At 37.6% G+C, this 26,591-nt stretch overlaps 1 protein-coding gene across 3 annotated transcripts in view; it reads right to left on the minus strand.

The window, feature by feature from the left end:
* The window catches only part of LOC120483083 (3',5'-cyclic-AMP phosphodiesterase 4D), a 280,021-nt gene that overhangs the window by 247,365 nt on the left and 6,065 nt on the right, over positions 1–26,591 (minus strand). Inside the window, exons 1-2 of one of the 3 annotated variants that reach the window (XM_089126074.1) lie at positions 25,543–25,589; positions 9,356–9,442 (exon numbers count right to left, since the gene is read on the minus strand). In XM_089126074.1, the coding sequence (XP_088982200.1) occupies positions 9,356–9,397 (42 nt within the window). In that variant the 5' untranslated portion in view covers positions 9,398–9,442; positions 25,543–25,589. Of the gene's footprint in view, positions 1–5,270; positions 5,399–9,355; positions 9,443–25,542; positions 25,590–26,591 lie in introns of those variants that run through there. The other 2 variants (XM_089126073.1, XM_039677953.2) reach the window with 2 other exon arrangements.

The following is a 26,591-nucleotide window of genomic DNA, read 5'->3' on the forward strand; positions in this document are numbered from 1 at the left end:
TATTCAAACGTGCATACCTATGTGCACGCCATCAGCGTCGTTTTTAAAAAAGTTTGTGCAGAGATTAAAACACTTATAATTCCGACGCTTGCATCTTGTAACCTGTTTCAACGTTTGCGTTCTCGGACACCAAACACTTCTGTTGCATCAATGAACAGGCCAGAACACATTAAGGGTTTCCTGTTAGAATGGTGTCATGTAATTGGCCCATAAGTTAATAACTAATGATCTTAGCGACGGAAGTGAATCAATCAAAACTAACTTGAGCTGGACAACTTTATTGTAGAGCTGCTGTAAAGCCAGAACAATCTCTGTTACTTTATTTTACATTATCACTGTAAAGCAGCTTTAAAAATATATAATGTTAAAAGCGCTATATAAATGAAGGTGACTTGACACCCTTGCAACAACATGGACACCCTAGTAACCACATAGATACCACCCAAAACATCCTAGCAACCACTCAGAACAGCATGGAAAACAAAAGAATATTCTTGCAACTGTAAAACTACAACTGGTAGCAAATTTTGCAGGGGCAACCACTTAACCCTATATAGAGCAACCACTTAAGTCACCCTAGCAACAGCTTAGCAATTACTCAGAACACCCTAGAAACCACCCAGGATGACACAGCACACAGTTTTGCAGTGTAAAAAGCATCTCTCAGATTTTCAGGCATAACAGGACGTGTAAGAAAACAGTGCTAGAGGTTGTTAAAATGGGTCGGCGGTAGGAGAGCCTCACTGATATTGTAAGTGGCAGGGATGGGTGAAGGGTACACAGTCAGATCTAGTATGCCGAACCGGGTTGTCTTTGACAGGCCATTCGACTCTGTGGCTTCAACATCCCCATTACTGCAGCTCATACACAAGAAGCCTTTCCAAGTGTGTCAACCCGTCAGCGTCAAATGCACTGCAACAGAAGTGAAACAATCTCTGCCACCACCAGAGGCGATGCACACACACACACACACACACACACTGCCACCATTACACTACAGCACAGAAAGAATGACACAGCCTGGTATGCATACATATCTCTCAATAACTCACAGAAGCACTCTGTGAAAGTATTGCCATTGTTATTCCGTGCTGCCCTCAGGAGCTGGCGAAGTTTCAACAACAACGAGTCGACAAATGAGGTCATGTGACTGGTGGAATCTCACGACACCTTTCAAAAAGTATACTTCACCAAAAATCAAACCTTATGAATGTAAAAAATGATCTCTGCTGCCTGTTTATAAGAGACACAATAGGCTGTACAGCTTTAATGTATTACATTTTTAAAAGAAAATTAGACTATATTATAGTCAATTTTGTGGTAATGAGACTCACTATAAAAAATATCCAAAGAAAGTCGAAATAAAGAAATCTAAATTTAAAAAAAACTACATGGTCCTAAACATACAGTAGGTTTCATTTTCTTTATAAAAAATAAAATAAAAATTTTTTTTTTTTTTAATTTAGAGGTCAAATGTGACATGAGATTTACTGACTAAAATAATCACAAGTGTCATTTTGCAAAAAACAGCAAATTTTCTAAAAAAAATAAATAAAATAAAAAAAAATAATATATATATATATATATATATATATATATATATATATATATATTATGCTTCATATTTTTTAAGCATATATTTATATAGCATATGTTTTACTACTTTAACTTAATTATTATTATAGTAAATTAGATAATATAATACATTTTTAAGTGCTGATGTCCAGGTCACATTTTACCTGAAAGCAAAAATGGAAAATAATGTGTGTGTATAAAATCAACACAAACTATTTTTCATTTTTGCTTTGAGGTAAAATGTGAACCTGGACAATTACCCGACTAAGATGATCGTGGCAAGTGTCATTTTGCGTACGTTTATGCGAAAGAACACCATAATCATTTCCTATTAAAGAGATACAGGAAGAGCGTTAGTTTGATAAGTGCGTTTGAAAAGCAGATGCTGTTTTTCCTTCTTTTGATCCCTGAACATTTCAGGCCACTACTGGTAAGATCTTCTTCTATTACTGTTAATAAGATCAGATTGATTTAATCAGGAGCTATCAGGATGCGATCAAACATGTGGGACTCCTCACCACGGCTAATGCACTGCTCTGAGGTCAGCAGAAGTGTGTGCGTGTGGATAAAAGGACGCTGACGTCTATCTGACAGACAGATGCTGCGTGACATGCCTGTGTACAGATGAACGCAAACCTCTGAATAACCCAGCTTTCGTCAAAAGGGCATGTTGTCAACCACTGCCTGGTTGTGCCCTTTACAAGAATCAGCCAATCACAGCGCACCGATTACAGTGCTGCCAGAGAGCTGATTAAGGAACAGCGGTAATGGTACATTCATAGCTGATGCGCTCTAGGTGTTTCAATGAACCAGACATTAAAAGATACAGAATGAACAATAAAAAACAGACGGAAAGACATTAAGCCTTTTATTGCTCAGACTGGTACCTTTTTCAAAGCTCAGGAGTCTTAATGGAGTTCTCCATTTATTTAAATATCAACTTTAGCTCCTAAAATCCATTTTAGTAAATAGAAATACACACCAGTCTTATTTTAGCATCTGCTATACTATTGCTATTTTGTTATTCTGTTTTCATTTTATTTTATTAGGTACAGTGTGTGATTTTTAGCGACTTCTAGTGGTGGGGTTGCGAAAAACAACCAACAGAAGTTATAGTGGCCGACAGGAAGTGATGTCGTCGTCCGAGACAGCAGAGAGTAGCCAGGTTTCTTAACAAAGATAAATTAAGAAATTAGGTTTACTTAATTATTCAGTAAAGCGATATGTTATTGCGAATATTACTGTTACTTATTCAGTGTTTTATTCACTTTTTCCAAAATGTGATAGACCACAAACACGAGGACAAATAATCCTAGTTTTGCTCCTATAGTGTGTGGTGTGCCATGATGTGACAAAGACAGCACACACACACCAACAGATTTTGAACCAGATTCTGGACTGTAAACACAGGAAATCTCGCAAAGTCTCGAATAAGCATGGCGGATAGGGGTGTAACGATTTTCGAACCGAACCGAAAAACCGCGATACTGAACTCAAGATTCGAATCGCGATACTCTCATTGCGAACCAAACACGCCCCGCCCCGCCCCCTGCTACCCCGGCCCCGCCCAGTCCGGCTCAATAGACCTCATGTCTTATGTGTATAGTACACAACGAATTCAGTTTTGTAGTCTAAGGCCGTGTGTCCACCAAAGCGTTTTTCCACGCGCCTGGCGTATGTTTTCAATTGTTTTCAATGGGAGCGCCGCGTTTTTTAAACGCCATGAGCGTACCGAGGCGCTGAGCATTTTTTTCACACTGAAGCGCCCGGCGTTTTTTACTGGTCGCTGGGAGTTGAAAAATGTTGAACTTTGGATAAAACGCAGCGCTCATCACTGTCACTTTTTACCCAGCCGTCCAATCACAGTAGAGGAGGGGCGGGACTAATACCACACCGACCAACTGTCACAACATTCAAACTGCTGCGGATATTCTGTATCATAGCAACGAAACGTCTCAACGGAAAAAACGCTGCGCTGCCAAAACGCTCTCAAGCGCCCAAAGCACGGCGTCTTCAGCAGAGCGGCTAGCGTTTTCAGCTGGATAAAAACGCTTTGGTGGACACACGGCCTTAGCCAGCTGAAAACGCTAGATGCTCAGCTGAAGACGCCGTGCTTTGGGCACTTGAGAGCGTCTTGGCAGCGCAGCGTTTTTTCCGTTGAGACGCGGCGCGCGAGTAAACGCGTTCATCTCAGAAAAGACACATGAAGGTATGTTGAAAGATAATAGTGTAGTTACTGAAAGGCATCATACCTCGTGTAATCGCTCAATCAGTGTTTCAGCAGCGGAAAGACGTCAATTTAACAGCATAGCTTGTCACTAGAATTATATTTACCTCAATAGAGTGCCGAAGTTACGACGTCACTCTGTAGGCCACAACGTGGAAGTGAGTTAGCATTTTAGCATTACGGTTCCCTCGCTCTAAAGCCTATGGGATTTTTGAATGGGTTTTTGCTAAATCGCCTGAAATAAGGTCTGTGGTGAACAAAGCCTCTACGTATTTTCACGTTTTGATCTATGACAGAACACACAGTTATAACCTGCTTGTGGTTTTTTAAACTTTATTGTGTCTGTGTTTTTTAAATATATACTAAAAATAGATATATAAATAGATATAGGCTTCAAAATGTATACATTTTGGATTAACTTGTAAAGATTATCTTGCTAGACAAAACGTGTAAGTGTCACAACCGTTTGTTAAACACAGATCTTATTTTTTGCGAAGTATATGGGGAAAATGCATTGCTTTTCGACCGACGGAACCCATGCGCCGCTAGCTTCCGAGTTGTCCTACAAAGTGACGTCATCACTTTGGCACTTTATAGACCTTATGTAGCCCCGCCCATTTTCAGCGTTGCGCTCGTTGTCTTTTGACTTCGGGTCTGTATTTCCACAGCGATCTTGCATAGGTATGAATGAACTGCTCGTAAAAAAAATTCCCGTTCGACATTTGTTAAGACATCTGCTTTACAATGCTTATGATAAACATTACAATGCTCATGATAACTTTTGTTAACTCTACAATAAGTAAATCCACTTCACCAGCTAATTACTCCTCGACAGCGATGCCATAGCCAAATATGCCAAATATACAGAACCGGAAGTTCAAAGACAATATTCTAAAGATGACGGCGCCCACGTTTCTCTGGTGCATAAGGTCTATAGGCACGTAATTCAGTGTCCACAACTTCCTATAAATGAACTCTTGTTAGCTAAATAAATGCACTATGTTAGCCTACATATTATATTTTACTTAACCTGTTAATGATATCTTGATTATTTAATGTATGTTTAAAATATCTTTCATGAAAATGACAACTGTGTAAATTACTAGAGTAAAAACACAAGTTAATGTAAAAACTGCCTAATGTTCAGTTTACATGTTTTCATACAATGTGTTGTGTGTTGATTATTATATCTAAAAAATAAACAGCATCTCAATTTAGGTTTAAAGTCTGGTAGGCTACAGCCTTTAATGTTTTAGTAATGTGTGGCTCCCTATGTAGTTTACAGCATTAGCATATTTTTTTTTTAATCCTACATCAAATCGCGATGTAGACTAGTGTGTGTGGATATTAAACCACAAAGACTATTTAAATACGAATCCTGCTTGCCTTGTTCCCTGTGAAGCAGATGCCCAGTTTCATTTACCACACACACATAAACACTGAAGATTGAGAACCATGTGATGCTTACGCTGTTTTTCGCCTATATGAAGACAAAAGTGTATGAAGTTCCTCTCCAGGCTCTAGATCCACTCTGAAAGTCACTTTGTGGACATTTAACAGCTTCTTTTGAGAAACTATCATCATGACATAAACACACAGAAACTCAAAAGGTCATTGCGGCAACCCGTCAAAATAAAAGTTCAGTTTTTTTATCAGAAATATATTACTGTTAATATAGATATGTCCTAATGTAATAATACACTAACACTAATCCAAATAAATTATTAAGGAATTTAAGGAATAATGCATGTTTTAAATTAAAATTTGACAGTAAAGCTCATTGTGTAGCATGTTATTTTACAAAAAGTTTATGATAAAATTAGTGCTTTATGGCTTAATTTTATTACCAGCAAAAACACAATACAGAATTAGAGTGGAAATGTTTTCATATATATATTTTTTTCTTTTAAATGTTCATAATACATGATTTCAATTAATTAGACATGCTTTTTGATTGCTAAAAAAATTACATGCCCGCTCCGCAACAACATTTTTTTTTAATAAAACATTTATTAATTTTTTAAATGTTAGTTAAAAATGTTTGTGTTAGTTCACCATTAACAAATACCATTTACATTTTTAAAAAGTATTAGTAAATGTTGAAACTAACATTAACTAAAATTAATTATTCATTCTTGGTTCATGTTAACAAATGAAAGCTCAATGTGTTCAGTTTTTATTAAGTTTTTGTTTATATCATTAATAAGAAATATTGCCTTGGCAAAAATGTTAATTTATTGTTTATTTCATTTCAATTCATGATTTTTTTATGATTTTAGTTTTAGTTAAAGATAAAAAACCCTGATAAACACAAATGAGCCTGATGTACAGTAAGCTATAAAAGTAATCAGATAATTTGGTCTTGGACGAATTTGATTAGAAACTCAAATTGAGATTGCTTCTGATACTCACACATGTGAGATTATTACTGGAGGACTTCTCAAAAAATCTGAAAAGCAAGAGACATAGGCTACAACGCTTCTCTTATTGCCGTCTAACTGAGACAAGTGATTTTTCATTTGTCCAGGAAGTCACCCTCCACCTCGACTCCACGCACCATCGCTCTGAGATGACATTTGGACACGTAATTATAAAAGCACTTAAAGGTGGTCGGCGTGAACACACTCGTCTTTACTCGCGGTGCTGTGTGTCCTCATCTAAAGGCATTAGAAACGATTTGCAGCTGCACTGCTGCTCACGCTTGACGTTGATGCTAGCCGGCGATGCAGAACGTGACGTGTGGATTGAGAAAGTGGCGGTTCTGTTGATCTTGCACCTCTCTGTCACATTAAAGCTATCTGATGGCGACACACACTTCCGTCACAAATCACATGGCTGACCAGAACACCCATTTAGCAAAGGGCGCACAAGGACCATTTGAGCTGACAACTGTATTTAAAGCATTGGTGAATTTAAAGTCATATTGAAATGGGATTCGCAAGAGCAACCAACTTACTTTGTTAACACAACACTGCAATGTTTGAATATCCTACTCGCTGTTTTTGTCTTGTTTTCCAGTACGTTCTTAAATCAAGATAGTAGGATGATTGGGCCGATTTGTCATACATATGAAGGGCGTTTCTCCCTCTGCACATTAGGACATATTCAATAAGTGTGGAGCTCATGTGCATTTTCAGATTCATTTAAAAAAAAAACTTGTAATACAAAAAAAAGTTTCTTTTTATGTATACTTTTACTTTGTAAAGTTTTATTGTGGTAGGAGTAAAGGAAAAAAAATAAGCCTATTTGGGTGTATTTTGGCCATTTTCGATTAGTGTATAGCTCATTTGCATATTAAAATTAATTTTCAAAGAAACTTGTAATGCAAAAAAAAATACTTTTCATGGGTACTTTCATTGTGTAAAGTTTCATTTTGGTAGGAGTAAAGGGAAAAAATAGCCGCATTGGGGTGTATTGTTGCCTGGCCTTATTGGCACACATCTCGGATTGATGAGAGTTTAACATATTTACTCAACAAGGATTTCTTAGGACTTTTAGTATCTGGACACCTTATAGAAATGATCTAAGCTGCAAAAAATTAATTATTTTACAATTAGTCTGTCGTAAAACGCTACTTTGCCTGGACTACTTGAGAAGCAAATGCAAAAGATGTTAAGAATACAGTATCAAAAATAAGTGGGTTTTTTGCTGAAAACAATAAAGTTTATCTGCCAATGTGGTCGGATAAATAAACTTGCTTTCCTTTTGAATTAAGTTTATTGTTCTGACCCCATTGGCAGATTTATTTCTTTGTTTTAAAATATTAATTTTATTCCTTAAAACTCATCTTCGATCAGCAAAATTACATATTTAAAAACTTATTCATGCCTTACAATATCTTGAATGACACCCTGGACACCCTTGCCTCATTTAGTATGTGCGGTTCTATGAATATAAAGATGAGCCCGCCTCCACTCACTCACTCTGGTTGACGATCACACGTTGATCTGGGGTGCGTTTCCCGAAGGCATCATTCGTTAGCCATCTCTATTGGTAACGACGGAACTTGCGACCATAGAAACTCACTCCTTATTGGTTACAAGGTCGTTTGTGACGTCAGAAACACCAGCGATTTCACACCGTGTTTTTGAGACTGTCTTTGGTTCACTGCAGTTTTAAGGAGGAAATACTCAACAATGCTGTCCACTTACGACAACATATTCATTAAAGCATAGACACAAAAACAACATTAAAAGCTGGATTTCCACCACAGGGTAGCCTGGGAAAACTCAGACAACTTCTGGCAAATTTAGATTTGCTCTGCAAGTTAGTCTGGCAAAGAGCTCATTCAAGCTCATTTCCAGTCCGCCGAAATCGCGGCACCAATCAGAAACGTATACACGTTTCTACTGGGTAAAGTGTATATGGATCAGCTTCCTCCTTCGAATCACAACCTGTAAGTATTATTAATAATTGTTGCTTTTATGGGTTTTGTAGCGTCGGGGCTCGAGGAGGGAAGGCGCAATAATTATGTGTGTGCGTGTGTGTGTGTCTAAGTTACGCTCAGCGCAGCTTCTAGGTCTCCTATGTCAATTTGTTTTTAAATATGTGAAATGTTTGTCGCTGTTATTGGAGTTGTCATAAAGAATAGAGCGTCTTGTTGTACTGCAGTGCTTTATCAATATGTTTATGCGTTATGCTAACAAACAAAAACTAACTGGGTCATCTGACCAATCACCGCCGATTAGCGTCACGCAAAGGAGTGTTTTGGAAAAATGAGTCGTTGTACGAATCATTTGGGAGTCGGTGAGCAAATCAGGTAAAAATAAATGCATATTATAAGACAAATAAAGTGTTTTTTGTCATTGCATTCATGTAAAACTGTTGTTGGGGACTCCCAGAACAATATTAGGAACATTTTAAATGCCATAATAGGTGCCCTTTAACATCTTAAGTAATTTTGCTTCTAAAGATGCATCTTCATTTGAGAATGTTTAGATATTTGTATTGGAAATCAAGACAAAAATACCAAGTTAAAAAATGCAGCGAACATATTTCTGAGTATAGGACGGCATTCGATTTTGATTTTATCCATCGAAAATTTATTGTAAAACATTTTACAGGAAGATTATACAGACAAACCTTTTTTAGAGACTAACATGCAGACGTGCACTGATGAATTATTCACAATAATACAAGAAACGTGCATTGAGAAAGTAAATAGGTTTCATTTTGACTTTAAATAAGGTAGTATAATTGCCTCTGGTGCTGTAATGAGTAAAATCAGAGGTGCATTTCATCAGCATTTATTCTGCAAACTTCACTTCAAACCGTTTTGCTCTCAAAGTCTTGAATATTACATGTCTCAGCTCCCAGAATGAGTCATCAGACCTCAGAGGCAAAGAATGATTGCAATTTAAATTTTAAAAAAACACGAGTAGTGAACATACTTTAAGAGCGCAGGCTGCGACCACTGTTCTACCACTACAGACTCTCTCTATAACAAATTAAAGAAACATATTATTGCTTCACCTCATTCCCAAGATTCCCGTTATGGGAATTCATTCCTCATTTTACACTTTGTACAGTGAAAGAGTATTGAAATGCACTCACAGTCCCCAGGGAGTCTGTCACCATGCAATCGATCTTTTTCATCCTGCCAGATGCTACGGCACGCAATTCCTCAGCACAGTCAAAGAGCTAAAAGAGAAAAACAACAATAAAGCTGGTCAAAGTGTCAAAATATACCAGCAATAAACCGCATTAGATAAATGGAGACCAACAGTAGAAGGCTGTCCATCTAGGCAACACTTTCAGGCATCAAAGCACCTTCACTAAATAAATCAATGCATAAATAAATGAAAACAAATAAATAAATGCATTTACAATTAATGCATAATTAATCTCATAAATAACTGCATAAATAAGCAATAATTGCAATGAGAAAATCCATGAAATAAATAAATAAATGCATTAAAAAAAATAACCCATTGTGAAACCTGTGAACAGAAAGCATAACAATTAATGTCTTAAATGGTAGTCAATCACATTTTGGCTCAAATTAAAGGTGTAATTAAGCAGCACAGCTGTTTTTTTCCAACATTGATAATAATCATAAATGTTTCTTGAGCATCATTCTATATTAGAGTGATTTCTGAAGGATCATGTGACAATGAAGACTGGAGTAATAATGCTGAACATTCAGCTTTGATCACAGGAATAAATTACACTTTATTGGATATTCAATACATTATAATAATATTTCACTATTATTACTATTATTAGTATCATTTATCCAATAAATGCAGCCTTGAAAAGAGACCTCTTTCAAAAAATATAAAACATATTACAGACCCCAAACTTTTGAACAGTAGTACCGCCCGGTATACACACACACACACACACACACACACAGAAGACAACCCCAAAATGCAATGCAGTGAGTTCAGTGAAAGGTTTTACCCAAGCTGGTGGACCAACGCTGAACATGATTTAGTTGTAACATTCATCATTTGAATATCAACCCAATATTTGTTGGTGCTTCCTATTTTTTTTTTACACAAAGCATCAAGCTGTTAGCTAACATCAACTCAGAGAGTTAGTCGAGTCTCTTATGGCTTTCCCTTGGGAAGCACTTGAGAGATCATTAATGATGTGTTTCAAATCAGACACTTATTAGGTTCAGGTCTCTGTAAGGAGTAGTCGGGTTTAATAGGGTTTAAAGCAGAGCGATGGGGTCAGAGGAGGTCCTGCGTTAATATTAAAATGAGGACAGACGAGCCGAACACCCACTCGAAGACTGCAGTTGAGATGAATCCAGCTTTATAGAGGACTGCAACTGCTCACAACAACAAACCTGAGCCAGCAAATCATGCAAATCAGCAACAGATTGAACAAAGAAGAGACGAAAGACACGTGATGTGTCCAAAACAGCCCAAGAAACTTCAATAAATGGAAAGAGGACACTGACGATGCGTCAACAGACAAGAATTAGAAAAGTTAAATCATCATTTTGGTAATGTGAACACGCCTCAAATCAAGCGCATGTGAACTGATCGGTGTTCCTCTATTACTAGTTATAGCATGAAAGAACACCAGAAGGAACGGTGAAAGATACAGTGCAGTAGGGCTGTTGGAACGAATTCCGAAATTCGAACATAATTTGAATATTTAAAAAAACAATACTATTCGATACTATAATAGAATGAATTTGAGCATTTAATATTCAAATATTATTCGAATATTACATAAAATATGGAATTCGAATAGTATTATAGAGGAATATTGACAGCCCTAGTGCAGCTTACTGAAATAAATCATGTCTTCTGCAGAAAGACACGAATAAAATCGCTTATGAACAATCTCACGGAAAGACATCCGATGACCATACAGCATGTTAGATAGCTAGAAAACTATAGAGAAGAGCATTTTGCTAAATATTTGCACTATATTAATGTATTTTACTCAAAAAACATAACATTATTATAAAAAACACATTATATCCATTTTATAAGAATGGGTTGTGAATTTTAACCTTTAAAGGGTTAGTTCACCCAAAAATGAAAATTCTGTCAGTATTTACTCACCCTCATGTTGTTCCAACCCCGTAAGACCTTCGTTCATCTTCAGAACACAAATTAAGATATTAAGATCGCTCCTGCATACTAGTCCATAGGCTTCTTGAGGGACTGGCTCTTGCTGTCCCCGAAAAGTCATTAAAGACATCGTTAAAATAGTCCAAGTGACTACAGGGGCTCAATCTTAAGTTTATCAAACGACGAGAATACTTTGTGCGCAAAAAAACAACAAAAATAACGACTTTATTTCAACTATTCACTTCCTTCTCCATGGGCCTGTAGTCAGTTAACGTAGTGTGATTGCGTACGTCACACGTAGGCTCACTATTGGCCGACGCTGGTCATGTGTGTGTGATGCGTGTGACGTACAATAACAGAAGCTTACGCTATTAAACTAGTAACCTGACTCGCGCAGAGGGAGAAATAAACCAATAGTTGAAATAAAGTCCTTATTTTTGTTGTTTTTTTGCGCACAAAAGTGTTCTCGTCGTTTGATAAACCTTAGATTGAGCCCCTGTAGTCACTTGGACTATTTTAACGATGTCTTTAATGACTTTTCGAGGACAGCAAGAGTCATTCCCTCAAGAAGCCTATGGACTGTATGCAGGAGCGATCTTAATATCTTAAATATCTTAATTTGTGTTGCGAAGATGAACGAAGGTCTTACGGGGTTGGAACAACATGAGAGTGAGTAAATACCGACAGAATTTTCATTTTGGGGTGAACTAACCCTTTAATAATAAGTTTTTCTGTATGTTTTCAGCATTAGTTGAGAGAGATTTGTTTCCTGTACCTGATATTTAGCCAAATTAATGGATCGGGAATCAAGATCAGAATCGAATTGCAAGCTTACCTATCGAATCAACCCAAGAGAGATGAACAGCACAAATTAAGTCTATTAATCAATAATCTGCCCCTGCATAACTTTCTGTGAAAAAGGAATAAATGTTGTTGACAGTGATTTTCTGCCTCTAGTGTTCATTTCAGTCAGAAATCGCTGTGATTTGTCTATAACGGTACTGTACGTATTTAGAGTTTTGAAATAATGTAGGAAGAGGCGTGTTTTTCCGATGTTTGCCGCTTTGAGCCTGAGAAAACACAGAGTGTGAAATGACAGCCGACCTCTTCATCCGTCTCCTCATCATCAGCTGAGAGGTTTCAGAGCCGGCGTTCTCAACCCCTGACGGAAGAACAATTACTCTCCCCAACGAGCCCAGATTTCCTGAAGCTGCTTTTCTTATTTACCTGGAGGAAATGAAAGACTGAAGAGAAATGAAGCGATGTGACAGTGGAAAGCTTGATACTGCTTGAGTGGCACTGACAAATCGGCTCGTACGAATGTGACTATCAGAAGATTTAGCAGATTAGATTGAGTTAAAAATTAAACAATTAATGCATTTAATTAAATGTGCAAATTTTGTTTGGGATCAACATTTTATGGAGTTAAATCCATCCATTCCATTGAGAACAGCATTAAAATCCTAACCTATATAAAAAATATAATATAAACATCTAAAAGATTAAAAAAGTAAATTAAAAACTTTAAGTTAAAGTGGAAGTACTAAAACAACTAACATTAAAACTGAAATAAAACTAAATTAAAGATAAATAGGAATGTTAAAAGCTAATAATGTATTACAATTAAGCAAAAATGTATTAAATTTAAATTAATAAAACTAAAAATATATAAAAGTTCATTTAAAATATTAGTAAATACTAAAATTACATCGATTGACAATTGATTGAATGGTGGAATGTGAAAGAAAGAAAGAGTAGTTCACTTTTGAAAAAACTTTTGCTGATAATTTACTCACCCCCATGTCATCCAAGATGTCCATGTCTTTCTTTCTTCAGTCAAAAAGAAATGAAGGTTTTTGATGAAAACATTCCAGGATTTTTCTCCATATAATGGACTTCAATGGGAACCAAACGGTTCAAGGTCCAAAAGACAGTTTCAGTGCAAACTGCAAACTGTTCAAATGACTTTAAATGATTCCAGACGATGAATAAGGGTCTTATCAAGCGAAACGATCGCTCATTTAATAAATAAATAACAAAGTTTAAGTTTTATAAATGGTCAACTTGCTCTGTCCTGTGATGCGCGTTCGTGACTCTCCTGTTGAAACTCGTTCATCAAAATGAACGAATCTTTTCCAGAGTCAACTCGTTAATTTCGTTCGTTGAATGAACCGAATGACACGAAAAAAGATTTGTTCATTTTGATGAACAGGAGAGTCACGAACGCGCATCACAGAACAGAGCAAGGCGAGCATTTGAGCTTATAAAACTTAACCTTTGTTTTTTTTAAAATGAGCGATCGTTTTGCTTGATAAGACCCTTATTCATCGTCTGGAATCATTTAAAGCCCTTTGAACAGTTTGCAGTTTCCACTAAAACTGTCTTTTGGACCTTGAACATTTTGGTTCCCATTGAAGTCCATTAAAAATGCTGGAATGTTTTCATAAAAAACCTTAATTTCTTTTCGACTGAAGAAAGAAGGACATGGACATCTTGAATGACATGAGGGTGAGTAAATTATCAGCAAAAGTTTTTTTTAAAAGTGAACTACTCCTTTAAATTATTAAGAAAAAAGATATTTTTTTCATGTCCACTTCTCATGTTTCTCAAACGTTTCTCTTAAAGAGAAAAAATAAACAGTAATCTTACATGCATCTCCTCCGGGGTTAAGAAGAGATCCCAGTGTGTGTGCTCAGAAAACACTGAACTCTCATATAATATCTGCATTCAAACATTTCTCAAATGATCATGCTTTATGTGTGAACCACTGAACTCTTTTGTCTGTTTATTTCCCCAGATGAATTGTAGATGAGACATCTGAGACAAAGGTGATAATTGAGCAGCAACAGAGAACAATGAAACGGCAAATTCCCAGGGATCGTACGACGTTTTGCTATTTCTCATTTATTTCAGTAAACAGACAGGCTGTTATTAAAAACGATAGTCAAACGACTCAAGATCAAAATGAAAAGTCTGGTGACGAACACGGCCTACGAAGGGGAAATGAATCGCTTTGCTGTCCTGTCAGTCACAAAGAAGTCAAAACATGAGGAGTTCTTGCCGACTGTCATGACATGTCTTTTAAGTCACAATGATGTAAGCCGAGAATCGTGTGGGTGGGATGGAAAGTGTTGCACTAACAATACGAGGTCAATTCTTTCCAATAAGGAGAAGTTCTTCCACGACACATACGGATAAGATTGATGGTTCAGCACTGCAGTTTTGAGTCAGCGTGGGTTATTTCTAAAATGGTTACGATCCCCTACTGCTCTTTAAACCAAGCCTGCGCTCCTGAAGACTCTCTAAATCATTTCAAGAAGTCCTCGGATAATTGTGGGATTTTATACCATTAGAGTGCACTAATTCAGTTTCACTGCTGGCGCTGATATTAAATGGAAAATGAACCAGGGGACAGAAATGATAATGAAGGATATTAAGGCGTCTGAATGTGATTTTTAGGGCACACCGGCGACTGCGAGAGAGAGAAAGATTACACTTGGAGGCCCTTGACTTGAATGTGAATCAGTCTAAAAACAATTGTACTTATAGTTTTTCAGCTTAAAATCTGGTGAGCTCTACACAGTTTAGACCTTGTTGTGATTGTGATTAAACAGACTGATTTCTTCTACTTTACTTTGAAATTATACGAGACATGTCAGCCAAACCAACGTCAGCAATTTCAAACGCTCAAATTGATTGACAAGCAAAGATCTGCACTGATTGGTTACATTTTCTGATTCACAAAAATATTTAGTAGTGGTGCACGATATATCGGCCGCCGATATAATATCGGCCGATTTGGTCAATTTTTTACACATCGGTATCGTTCCGATGTCAAAATAGGGCCGATGTGAACAGGCCGATGATCATTCCCTGTGTATTTGACGTGCGTGGGGGCGGGGATGTTTGTTTTTGCACGAGTATTAAAAGCGCAAGTGCGTTTAAACATCAAGCCACGAAGACTGGAACTGGTGAGCTGTTTTCTGCCAGCCTTCCTAATGCGTATTTTTGTCCCGCCAAAGCCATATTTGACCGGTAAGTGATGTAGATGAGTGACTGGTGCGCTTGTTTAACTGAGGGAACGAGAGTCAATTAAAGCACCGGTCACGCGCGCCGCCTTCAAAATGTCTTTCGCTTGTTTAACGGAGGGAACAAGAGAGAGTGAAAGCACCGGTCATGCGCGCCGTCTTCAAAATGTCTTTCGCTTGTTTATCGGAGGGAACAAGAGTGAAAGCACCGGTCACGCGCGCCGTCTTCAAAATGTCTTGCTCTCTCTCCCCCTCACGCATGTTTATGAATTGAGTTGACTGAATATCTTTGAGAATACACGATGGTAAAAGGTCGGAAGACCGAAGTTTTTTTCTTCTGAACTACTGGTTGTGAATTGTGAAACCACACTTTCAATAAACCAAAAAAAAAATCTATCGTGTTGATGAAATGTTTTCTGTGTCGACTGTCGAGACCATAGACTGTAAAAATAGGTCGAGACAAATCTCGTGCGATGTTCTAAACTGCCTGGATAATCACAACGTGTGACACGTCCGATTCGCGAACTAATGACTCCTTTGAACCGATTCACTTTAATGAATGGTTAAAACAACTGTTCTGTCCAACACTGAGCTCAAGATACATAAATCGGAAACACTTTACAATAAGGTTCCATTTATTAAAGTGTACATTAAATGAACACTTTAATAAATGGAACCTTCTTGTAAAGTGTAAGGTTAATAGATTAATAGAATGTTAACAAATTTTGTTAACATTCTATTAATATTAGTTTCTGTGGATATACTCCATGACAAAACTACCCCAGTCATTCTAGAATGATTCATTCTTTCCAAATAGAGCAATTCAAGTAATCTGGTGAAATTGTTTTTATATCACAATATATATATATCGCAGAAAAATAAAATATCACAATGTCATTTTTTACCAATATCGTGCAGCCCTAATCCTCGCTATGTGTTTTCTATACAGGGATATCGACATCGGTAAATATCGGTATCGGCCATAACAGCAATGTTAATATCGGTTATCGGTATCGGCCACAAATTTTCACATCGGTGCATCACTAATATTTAGCTATAAGTACAAATAAATCTGGGAACATTCTTCCAAAGCCTACTCATGTCCAGGTCTGATTTTTGGTTCATTGCTTTGCAAACAGTATGAATAATTTTACTTGCATAGCATCATGCTCATGTCATGGTCAGTGAGCTCCAATAGGAGGCGCCGCTGAGCTAATAGAGATCCGTTCTCCAGCTGATTTCCCAGCCTCGAGCTAGTTAATTAGCCATAGTGAGTCATATTTCAGCACCATTATAGATTTATGACTGGGAAGAGGCCAATTCAACAATGCGGAGGGCAAGATTAAAAACAATAAATGATGGCTTGGGCAAATCATCATAATCATTTGTAAGCAGTTTCCAGCATCCTCAGAAAATAAGCAAGCCAAAGCTCTGCGCTAAGCTTCTGTTATGAGTAATAATTAACTACATTAAAATGACTTTCATGCATCTGGAATATCATAAACACCCCGAGAGCTTGGTTATTGCCAAATCCTTGCGTCTAATAAGAAAGTCCTAATTTTGATCGTGCCATCGATGGGTTTTAGTACTCGATGGAGCCATGGCTTTTAAATGTGTGGCTTCAAACCTCAAATTCAGTGGAAATAATTGAATCACTGATATTGATTCATAAAGAGTAGGAATGGATCATGATGATGTCGTCAAGCTGCCTCCTCATCCCCATATATAAAGAATGAACTCATGGAAAAATGTGTGCCACGTGAAATCACGCTCAATAGCTGGTGTCTGCCTGATCTGGGATCTGATTGAAACAGACGATGCTTGTCGCACACGCCATCTCAATACAAATCACCATCAGTCTGTCAGCGCTGAGTATCCGACCGAATCAAGAGCTGTCGAGGTCCCATCACAGTCAATCACTCAAAAGTGGAAAGTCTCAGAGGAACAAGCCGACCTCCTTATTTCAAGAATTTCTTCCCAGATAGCAAACTGACATTGAATCAACGTGGAAATATGACATCGAAACAACGTTGATCTGACATTGTTTTGCTCATCGAATTAACGTTGAACCAACGTCAGACGTGTCATTCTTTCAAAACTAACGGAAAATCAACTTGAAATCAACGCGTTGTTTCAACGTTATGAAAGCAAACCAATTTTCGATTTTCATTTAGCTTTGAAGAATGCCGCGTCTGACGTTGGTTCAACGTTAATTCGATGAGCAAAATCAACGTTGTTTCAATGTCATGAGAGACGTCGTTTCCACGTTAATTCAATGGCAGTTTGCTATCTGGGTTTTTGGTAGCTCATTAGATTTAATGGAGTTAGACTCAGTTATGCTCAGTATCAGTTTTATCTTCTAAAATGATTCTTCCTTGGGGGACAAAAAAAGTAAGATTGAAGCAAATGGGCCAAAGTTGTTTAGAGGATATCAGCTCAGATCAGATTTGAGTTCATACTGAGATTGCTGACTGTGTCTTGGCAAATCTGAATGCGGTTTAACTTTTTTTCCCAAAGACTTTACAAAGACGGTGCACTGTTATTACTTATGAATGGGAGAAAGTCTAATCTCTAATGTGCGATAGAGTTGTCAGAAATGTAAAAAATGTGACGTAAACACCTCTGATTGGCCACTATGTTCACGAGCTCATAGGATATGCCTATGATTGGCTGCAATAATAGTTTCAAAATGATGTTGTAAATATTCATCAATGACGCTCTTCACCGAGCGGCGAGCGCTTACACAGATTGAAAGCAGGACCGGTCCGCTGATAGACACTAGGGCTGCCACTTTGTGAAAAAAATCCAGTTAAATTTTTGAGACATAAGTTTTTTTAATTGATTGTAAAAAACAATTTTCCATCTAAAGACCAAATATCCACAAGTTTCCGAGGGGCGCTCCTGTAAAAAATAAAGTGGGTGAAACTTCAAATGGTATTTTGTGTTTTAGTTAGCGAAGAGGCTAGCTGTTTTTCGGAGAATTATTTTACTATTTAAAGACGCAAATCTTTATGAGAGATGTCGTTACGGAGCTCAGGGTCAACATGTGCTGTTCGCGGTTGTATGTATAACCGGACTAAACTAGTTCAGTGGCTTAAACGTGATTGTTTTGAACATAAGCTGAAAACGAAATCAGAGTGATCCTGCCAGAGCCCGTCTCTGATCCTGCCAACGACTGTAGTTTCCATCACCTCCCAAAAGACGACGAATCTTCCTGTGTACATTTGTTTAAATTCTTAATATTCTCTAAACTCTATCAGCATGTGATTGGCTGTTTGCTACTGATGTTACAGCTAAACTCAGGAGTTGACAGAATACCAAATGTGCCAGTTAATGTATTCAAGTAGCACATTCATTTATAATTTTGAATAAACTCCAAAGCACAATGACTAAGTGTGTATTTTTTATTTTAATTGTTTGTCAGCTCGCACAACTGTCTGTCACCATGCCTTGATGAGTATTGATTATTAATAATGTTATTATAATACTCCCAATCAACTACTGCGGAGGGTAAAGGTACTGTTATTTCACCCTTTTTAATTTCGTTGAGGTTGTGTTCCCACATCGTTAGCTAGTTTGGATCGCTATAACTTGAATGACTGTCAACTGTTGAATGAACGAGTATCAAGCATGTCAAGTCGCGCTTTGTTTACTTCCAACCGGAAGTCGCGCCCACTTTTGACGCAAGGCCTCATGGGGCGTAGGAAACTTGCGGATAGGCAAATCCACAGAAAACTAACAGGCATTAGGACGAGTGTAAAGATTGCGCTATATGCACAAGCCAGCAATATTTCTGATGATTTATTGGCGTGAAGTTTCGTGCACAATGACAAACAGGAGCGCAACATTCAACACCCTCCAAATGCGGATAAAAATGAGCTTTGGCGGGAAACGCTGTCAAATCACGAGCCAATCTGGCGTTTCTATGTTTACTCACTTTGCTGGGGTGTTTGTGTAAGCCAAATCTTTAACAGAAAAGACACTGTTATTTTCCAACATCCTACATGTTCTGTGTACTGTATTGATACACCTAAAATACGTTTTTGATTTAAAAAAAAAAAAGGCAGTTAAAATCGATCCCTATTTTCGTTTTCGAAAGTTGTGTTGGTTGGTCCGATCGATTGTGCAATCAGTTTTCGAACGTAAAAAGACAGCCCTAATAGACGCCCACATCAGTGTGCTCTCGTGCGTTGATCATTGTTGCCAATCACAGACATATCCACAATGGCCAATCAGAGGTGTTTACGATTCGCTCAATGGTCAAAGCGCTACAATTAAAAGAAAATTTGGCAACTCAATGTGCAAAATGGCGGAATTAGTCCTGCCTTATAAATAGAAGAGAGTAAAAATAAAAAAATAAAATGTTAAAGTCATTAAAATAAAAAAAACGGTAAAGTCATTGCATCACTGGTAGCGTTGCAGATAAGTCCCCCGAGTGAAGATATTTTTTATAAAAAAAAGGAACTTTGGAAACATCTGAGAAACAGACTGTCCAAAATTGAAAAATGTACAATAATTTTACTCACCCTCATGCCTTTTAAAACATTTATGACGCATTTTGTACTTTGACAGCTCAGACGTTCTGCTAAACTTTTGTTTTTCACCAAAAAAGAAAAAGTCAGATAGGAATAACAGCATGAGGGTGAGTAAATGATGAAAGAATTGTCATTTTTTGGACGATTGACTCCCTTTAATCTCATTTTTGTGTAGAAGAAACAACAGAGGTATTAAAAAGATTTTTCCTCCCTGTGGGAAGCTGCAAAACTCAAACAGTAGCTTACTTTCCAAACACTCTCACAAACTAATCAGACGAGGAACAATCTTGAATTCACTTTGAACCTGTTTGCCTGGAGTTATTATATAACCACTCTCTCCATTCCCTATTCACTCAGACTGTTAAACTACATGAAACTCTTTTGTAAGGCACTACATGCGTCACTTCAGGTGACATAACGTCCATCACCTCGACACTCATTTAGACGCCTGCGTCTGCGTTTCTAATCCAGTGGTTTATCTCGGCAAGGTGCAACTTCAGACAAAATAAGCCTTCAAAAGTTAGCAAAATGCAAAATCATTTAATCCGTGTCTATGTGCCGAACCGCCTCTGCCATTTCATGTAAAATCACACCTAATCAAGCCTACTTTGACGCTGTTAGTTTAATGTGGGGTTTTCTCAAAAAGCTGGGAAAGGTGAAAGTTACTCCAGGACCGAGATCTACACTAATGACAGTGTATGTGAAGAATTATGCCTCAAAATACAGTCAGATTTAAGAGTTTTCTATGTGGGGACTAGGGGGTGTCGAAATTAATCGTTTCTACGATGCATCGCAATGCAAACGAGGACGATTCGGTATCGGTTCAGTAATAGACCATAACCTAATATAATATTTATAACATTTCGGCTTTTATGAACAAGCTGGTAAGCACGACCTGGAGAAGACGTGCTCATGTCACGCACAAATAAAATATGCAGGGGGTAGTCCCACTAACTTGATAAACCACGTCAGCCATTTTTACCCCGAGCTGTTAACGAACGCCTGACAGAGTCTGACTGCTTGTATTTATTGACAAAATTGTATGTGAAGTCAAATTTAAAATTGAGGATGCAATGCATCGTGATAACGAATTGAGCTGAATCAATGACATAAACATAATCGAACCGAACTATGAAATCAGTGTAGGTTCACACCCCTGGTGGGGACACAGTGGGATTGCATCTGTGGTGGCATAATAATATACTTTCAGGGTCGACTGTGACCAAATGGTCGTTTTTTCCTACCTTATTTTTCAAAAAGCAAACGATCAAAAACCTTAAACATCAAAAAGCAAACGATCATCTCAATCACTCTACAAGTTATTGCACAGCACTGGGAAATCAAGTAGGGCTGGGCAATAAAACAGTATCTGTATCTTTATCAACGAAATTTATGCAACCATGAACTGCACTCTAGTGATGCGCGGGTCGACTCGTAACCCGCGGACCCCGGTTCGGGTTGGGGCAGGTAAAGAAATTGTCACTTTATTTGCGGGGCGGGTCATAACGTTTTTTTATTATTATTTTTTATCCATATATGTTGCTTGCAATTTCCAGCCTATATTAAATATTTGGGAATATCTATTTTCATATTTTATAAGGTTACAATACGATTGTCGTACCAACGTAACTTGCGTGAGGTTCCCAAACCTAATTTATTAATGAAAATGTAACGTGTAGGCCTATATTTTAACTGTTTTTTGTTTTTTTGCTTATAGCATAGCCTACATAATCCATGCACTATATTTGTTGCACACTATTTTATAACTCCCATGACTTTATTTACAATCCGACTAAATGGACTTAATTTCACAGACTTAATGCCAAACCAGACCATGATCAAAATATTGGAATATAGGCTAACTTCATACTGTTTAATTGAGGTCACAAGTGATTAAATGGCCAGGAAAAACAGTCTTTGTAGTTCCTGGTGCATGATGGGTAAATCTGAAGGAAAACTGCAGCCAGAAAACCTTCAAAAAAAAAGGACTTTTTCTGCACAAAGACAGATCGCTGTGCTGTGAATCTGTGATGTGCTTCAAAGCCCAACAAACTCTGCCTTAGAAACTGATCAGAGACAAACGTGGAAAGCTCTGATCAGACATTTGACCTCACAATCCCACGACTTCTCCAACAGCTGTCTAATGGACTACAGAAAATATCTCTGAATTCAACAACGGAGCTTCACTTGTCAAAACCTGATGCATTATTTTGGAAAAACTGATGCAGCCTATGCAAAAATGCAACTCCTTCTCGCAGAAGGAACCGACTAATGATAGCTTTGTGTGACTGTCTTCTCTGGATTGTAATCATCAACACATCACGTTTCGTGTTTGAGATACGCTGGCTGAAACACAGAATAAACAACGTGAAATCACAGACACTTGAAGAAGGTTTTACACTGGTAATTTTCCTCCTGACAGCACTGAAACATGAAATGTCTGGGACCCGCTTATTTACATATTTGACATGCATATGCTGTATTCAGGCCGCTTGCAGATGCTGCATGCACTGAAATGTATGAAATCATCATTATATACAAAACATACTCTTTAACCTGCAGCCAATGAATGAGCTCCATTGCTTTCCTGAAACTGCTATGTTTTGTAAGCAATGCTCTTAAACTGCATGGTTGTTCATGCATTTCATGCATTCTTGGTTACACAACTATGCAGCAATGCAACAGGGTGTGCAAATCATATAGGCTATTAAAAAATTTAAAATAAGAACTATTTCAATCCTTTAATCAAGAGAGACGGTGTTACAATGGGTGTATGTGAACATTTCACAAGGTTTTAGAGACGTCATTGTGTTGGTCTGGAAAAAAAGCACTGTTGCAATGGATCAAACAGGTATTTCAAGAAAGTTTGATTATATTTACGTCAGAGACGCTGTAAGCATGACACAAATGAGGATAACTGTTAAGAATGCTGTAATTAGTCAGTCTTACGATCAGAGAGTAATTGTTTTGCATTTTTTCCAATTTTCATGCTGATCTAAAAGATCAGGTAATTGGATAACCTTTACGACTTCCAAACAAACCTATGCAGAACAAAGTTATAACACACCTCTTATTTGAGAAATAATTCATGTCTCTAACATATAGGATATGTCTATGTTTATTGCTTACGGATGTTACCTTAGCAAATGCCACTAATCAGGCTAACAATAGGTGGGTATGCCCTTTTTCGAAGTCTTGGTTTTGATTTTGGTCTCTACTAGAATAGGTTTACATACTTGAATGTTCAAAAAACACCTTATTTTTCTCATATTTTACATTATTGCAGCAGCCTCTAATGCTCTATTGTCGCAAATTTGTCGTTCAACCATGGTTGATTGGAGTAATAACTTCTTTTATTGAATATTTTGAGATCAGATTAATGCTATTAGGAATTTATTTTTTGCTGTAAATTGATTCCCATTTTTCTCAGATATTTAGCTTTTTTTCCAGACTCAATCATTGGCTCATTCTCACATAGTAGATTACGTTCGCACATGCGCACGCTTCAAAAACGCCGCTTTAAATCTCTATAGACTGCGCTGAATGTCAGTTTGCTTATTTGGCTCAAGATAAGGATTTATTGAGTCCACATCATGCAAACTAGAAACTGCTTCTAACTACAGATCGAGAGCTGTCGTTCCAAACACACAACTTTGCAGTGCTGTTTCGCGAATGTTTGGAACTATGTTTTCGGGAAACACAGACTCGTTGAACTATGATGATAATGACGGAAATATAAAAACACACCCGTTTGAAGCTCCACCTTCTGAAAGCACACTGTGCTCTGATTGGTCAGATGGATCAGTGTGTTGTCGAGCACTTTGAGTGTGTTTGGGAAATGTCCCACCCCATTCCGTAACCTCCAGTTTCAACACCAACTAACTAACTCAACCCCGCCCCTTAATTCTGCATATTAATTATTTAAATGAGGAATATTGTGGCGTGTTCATTCCTGGGAGAAACTCAAGGCTACAATAGAGGCGTTTCAGGAGTTCAGAAACACTGACACTGATATAGAGGAGAACTCAGAGCTTTTCATGTTAAAATAGCAACACTAGACACTAAAGAAAGTAACTACTGTTCTGCATTTGAACTTCCAGTGGCCCCAAAGAGTATTTGGTTACATACAGTAAATCACACTTAAAAGTCTCATAATGTTTACATTAGATAAAATGTCAAATAATTTGCCATTTATTTTAAAGAAGGGAGCAGGAACATTTCACAAAAGAGGTTTCGAATTATAAAACAATGTCCAAAGTAAAGACGGTATTGTGTGACTTTGGGTATGTTTGTGGTTAGCAGATCTTGTTCATATTTAATGTGATTCTCCACATGTGGTTCCTCTACTAGGATGTCTGTGTGACTGTGAACTTCAGGAGAATTGACTTCATACATTCACTAAAAACACCAGTTGATGCAAAGACATTGAAACAAAATAGAATGAATTTCAGGCTTTATAACTGAGACTGAAGTGTCCAAATACCTTTTGTGGTCACTGTGTGTACAAACGTCTTCACGTCAAAGACTTCAGGTGACATACTTCAATGTGACACCCTATCACTCTTAGAAGAAATGGTTCTATTTAGAACCAGAAATGGTTCCATCCCCGCTTCATATATGGAACTCCAAAATGGTTCTATATAGAACCATTTTTTTGGTAAACGGTTCTATTGGCCCAAGTATGGAACCCCAGGGTTCTATATAGAACCCAGAGGAACCCTTTTTTTAAGAGTGTATAGAACCTTTAGGGGTTCCAAATACATAGTGCTGATAGAAGCTTTTAAGGTTATATATAGAACCTTTTCTTCTAGGAGTGATATGAATCTGATTAAATTACTATGTATTAGTATGTGCCCGAAGACAAATATGCACGTTTTTAAGTGAATGTAAAATAAAAGGTTCCAGTTGTAAGACACATACACACACACACACAACAAATCTGCCTTATAATATTATAGTCTATCAATGTTTTCATGTTTTTCATGAACCTATAAACCAAAAGGCCAAAAATGGTTCTTCCAACAGAATTAACAATGCCTGCAGGAGCTACACATTATCAATTTCTGCACGAAAATAAAAACTTTTATTCTGTAGTTCTTTAGGAAACATCAATGTAATGTAATATACTTATTGAAATAACCTATAAATGTAACATCAAGACTCATAGACTCTTAAAAATGCAACTGAAGAGCTATTGTGTGTTCCCCAAAGAACCTTTCAGGGACAAAATCTTAAAATAACCATTTTTATCTTGATGTGAAGAACATTTTAATAATGAAACTAAATAAACTTTTTCCATTACAAAGATCCTTCAGTGCAATGCAAAGACTCGTGAAACCATAGATCCCAATAAAGAAAATGCATTTTTAAGAGTGTATCAACTCAATACCTTTATAAAAGCAGGGGTTTATTTGCTAAAGCTAACAACAACTGAGAAACCTTAAACAGGATCACATCATTATACGTCAAGGCGTCTTTAAAAGAGAGGTCCATACATTTTTAAGTGATGTTACGTTTCAAGACAACCTGATTCAACCGCTACCACAACAAGGAAATACGATCCCTCAACGATGACAATATCAACTTGCGTGTTGGAAGAGATACAGATATCAACGTGCCTGAGACCAGATAAAGAAACTCACCCGTGTGCCTTCACCGATGCCCAATGAGCCAGAAGAAACACTTGCTGTCGTCTATAGGAGGCTGTCGGACATCTACACGCATTGGCTTGTTGTTACTCCAAGGAAGAGAATGTGAATGAATTCTTGTGTCTTGCATGCGTAGTTAGCAGCCCAATGTGTGGTTACATGTTGGTTTACAATGATGACACTGATTGTAAGTGCAGCCCAAGCCAATGATGTGTCACATACACACCCACCACCCCCTTCCAAACCAGCAGATCTGGCTCCAACTCGCCGGAGGAGAAGACGAGGCTGTGTGTGCAACTCAGCTCAGGAACAACCTACTAAACCATTGACAATGAGCTCTAATTCCACACGGCGCTCATTCACTCCATTGTTTGTGCAAGCTAAAGCAGCGCCACACCTCTCTGAGGTTTAACCGGCCTGCAACGCTTTTCAAATGGCATTTGGATCACCACATGCCTCGTCGATGAGGATCCAGGAGCCAGAAAACAGTTCAGTTTAGGCCACCGGACACAGCTTGACACAGTGAGAGAGTTATTGAGCTTGCTTTTGTGGTCAATGTCGTTTGAATGGCCGCTTCCACATTCAGAGTTCTTAAAGACCAAGGGGGCAGACTTCACCTGAGCCGTCAAACCTACGCTGAAGACTTTCACCTGAGAAAACGGAGGAACTTCATCACATATCAGGAATAGAAGAGCAGAAAACACTGACAAATTCAAGGCTTATGAAATAATAAACTCTATCACTGATGCATCTAAACCAACCAAGGATGAGTTGATTCAGAATTGAATAAACGGCTTATAATCCGTGAGTGTGAACTTGAGTGAGCTACACATGGAGTTAAACTGAAATATCCATTAGCTCAGTTTATTCGACAGTTTTTTTTTTCCTAATTAATATTTCTTCTGTTTACTATGGAAGCTTGTTTCCGCCACTGAATAAAAAAGAAAAAAAATAATTGCGACTTATTTTTAATCACACAATTGTGTGTTATAAAGTCAGAACTGCGAGATATTAAGTCAGAATTGTGTGATATAAAGTCAGAA

This window comes from Pimephales promelas, chromosome 23 (genome assembly GCF_988280905.1).
Source record: "Pimephales promelas chromosome 23, fPimPro1.hap1.1, whole genome shotgun sequence".
NCBI lineage: Eukaryota > Metazoa > Chordata > Actinopteri > Cypriniformes > Leuciscidae > Pimephales > Pimephales promelas.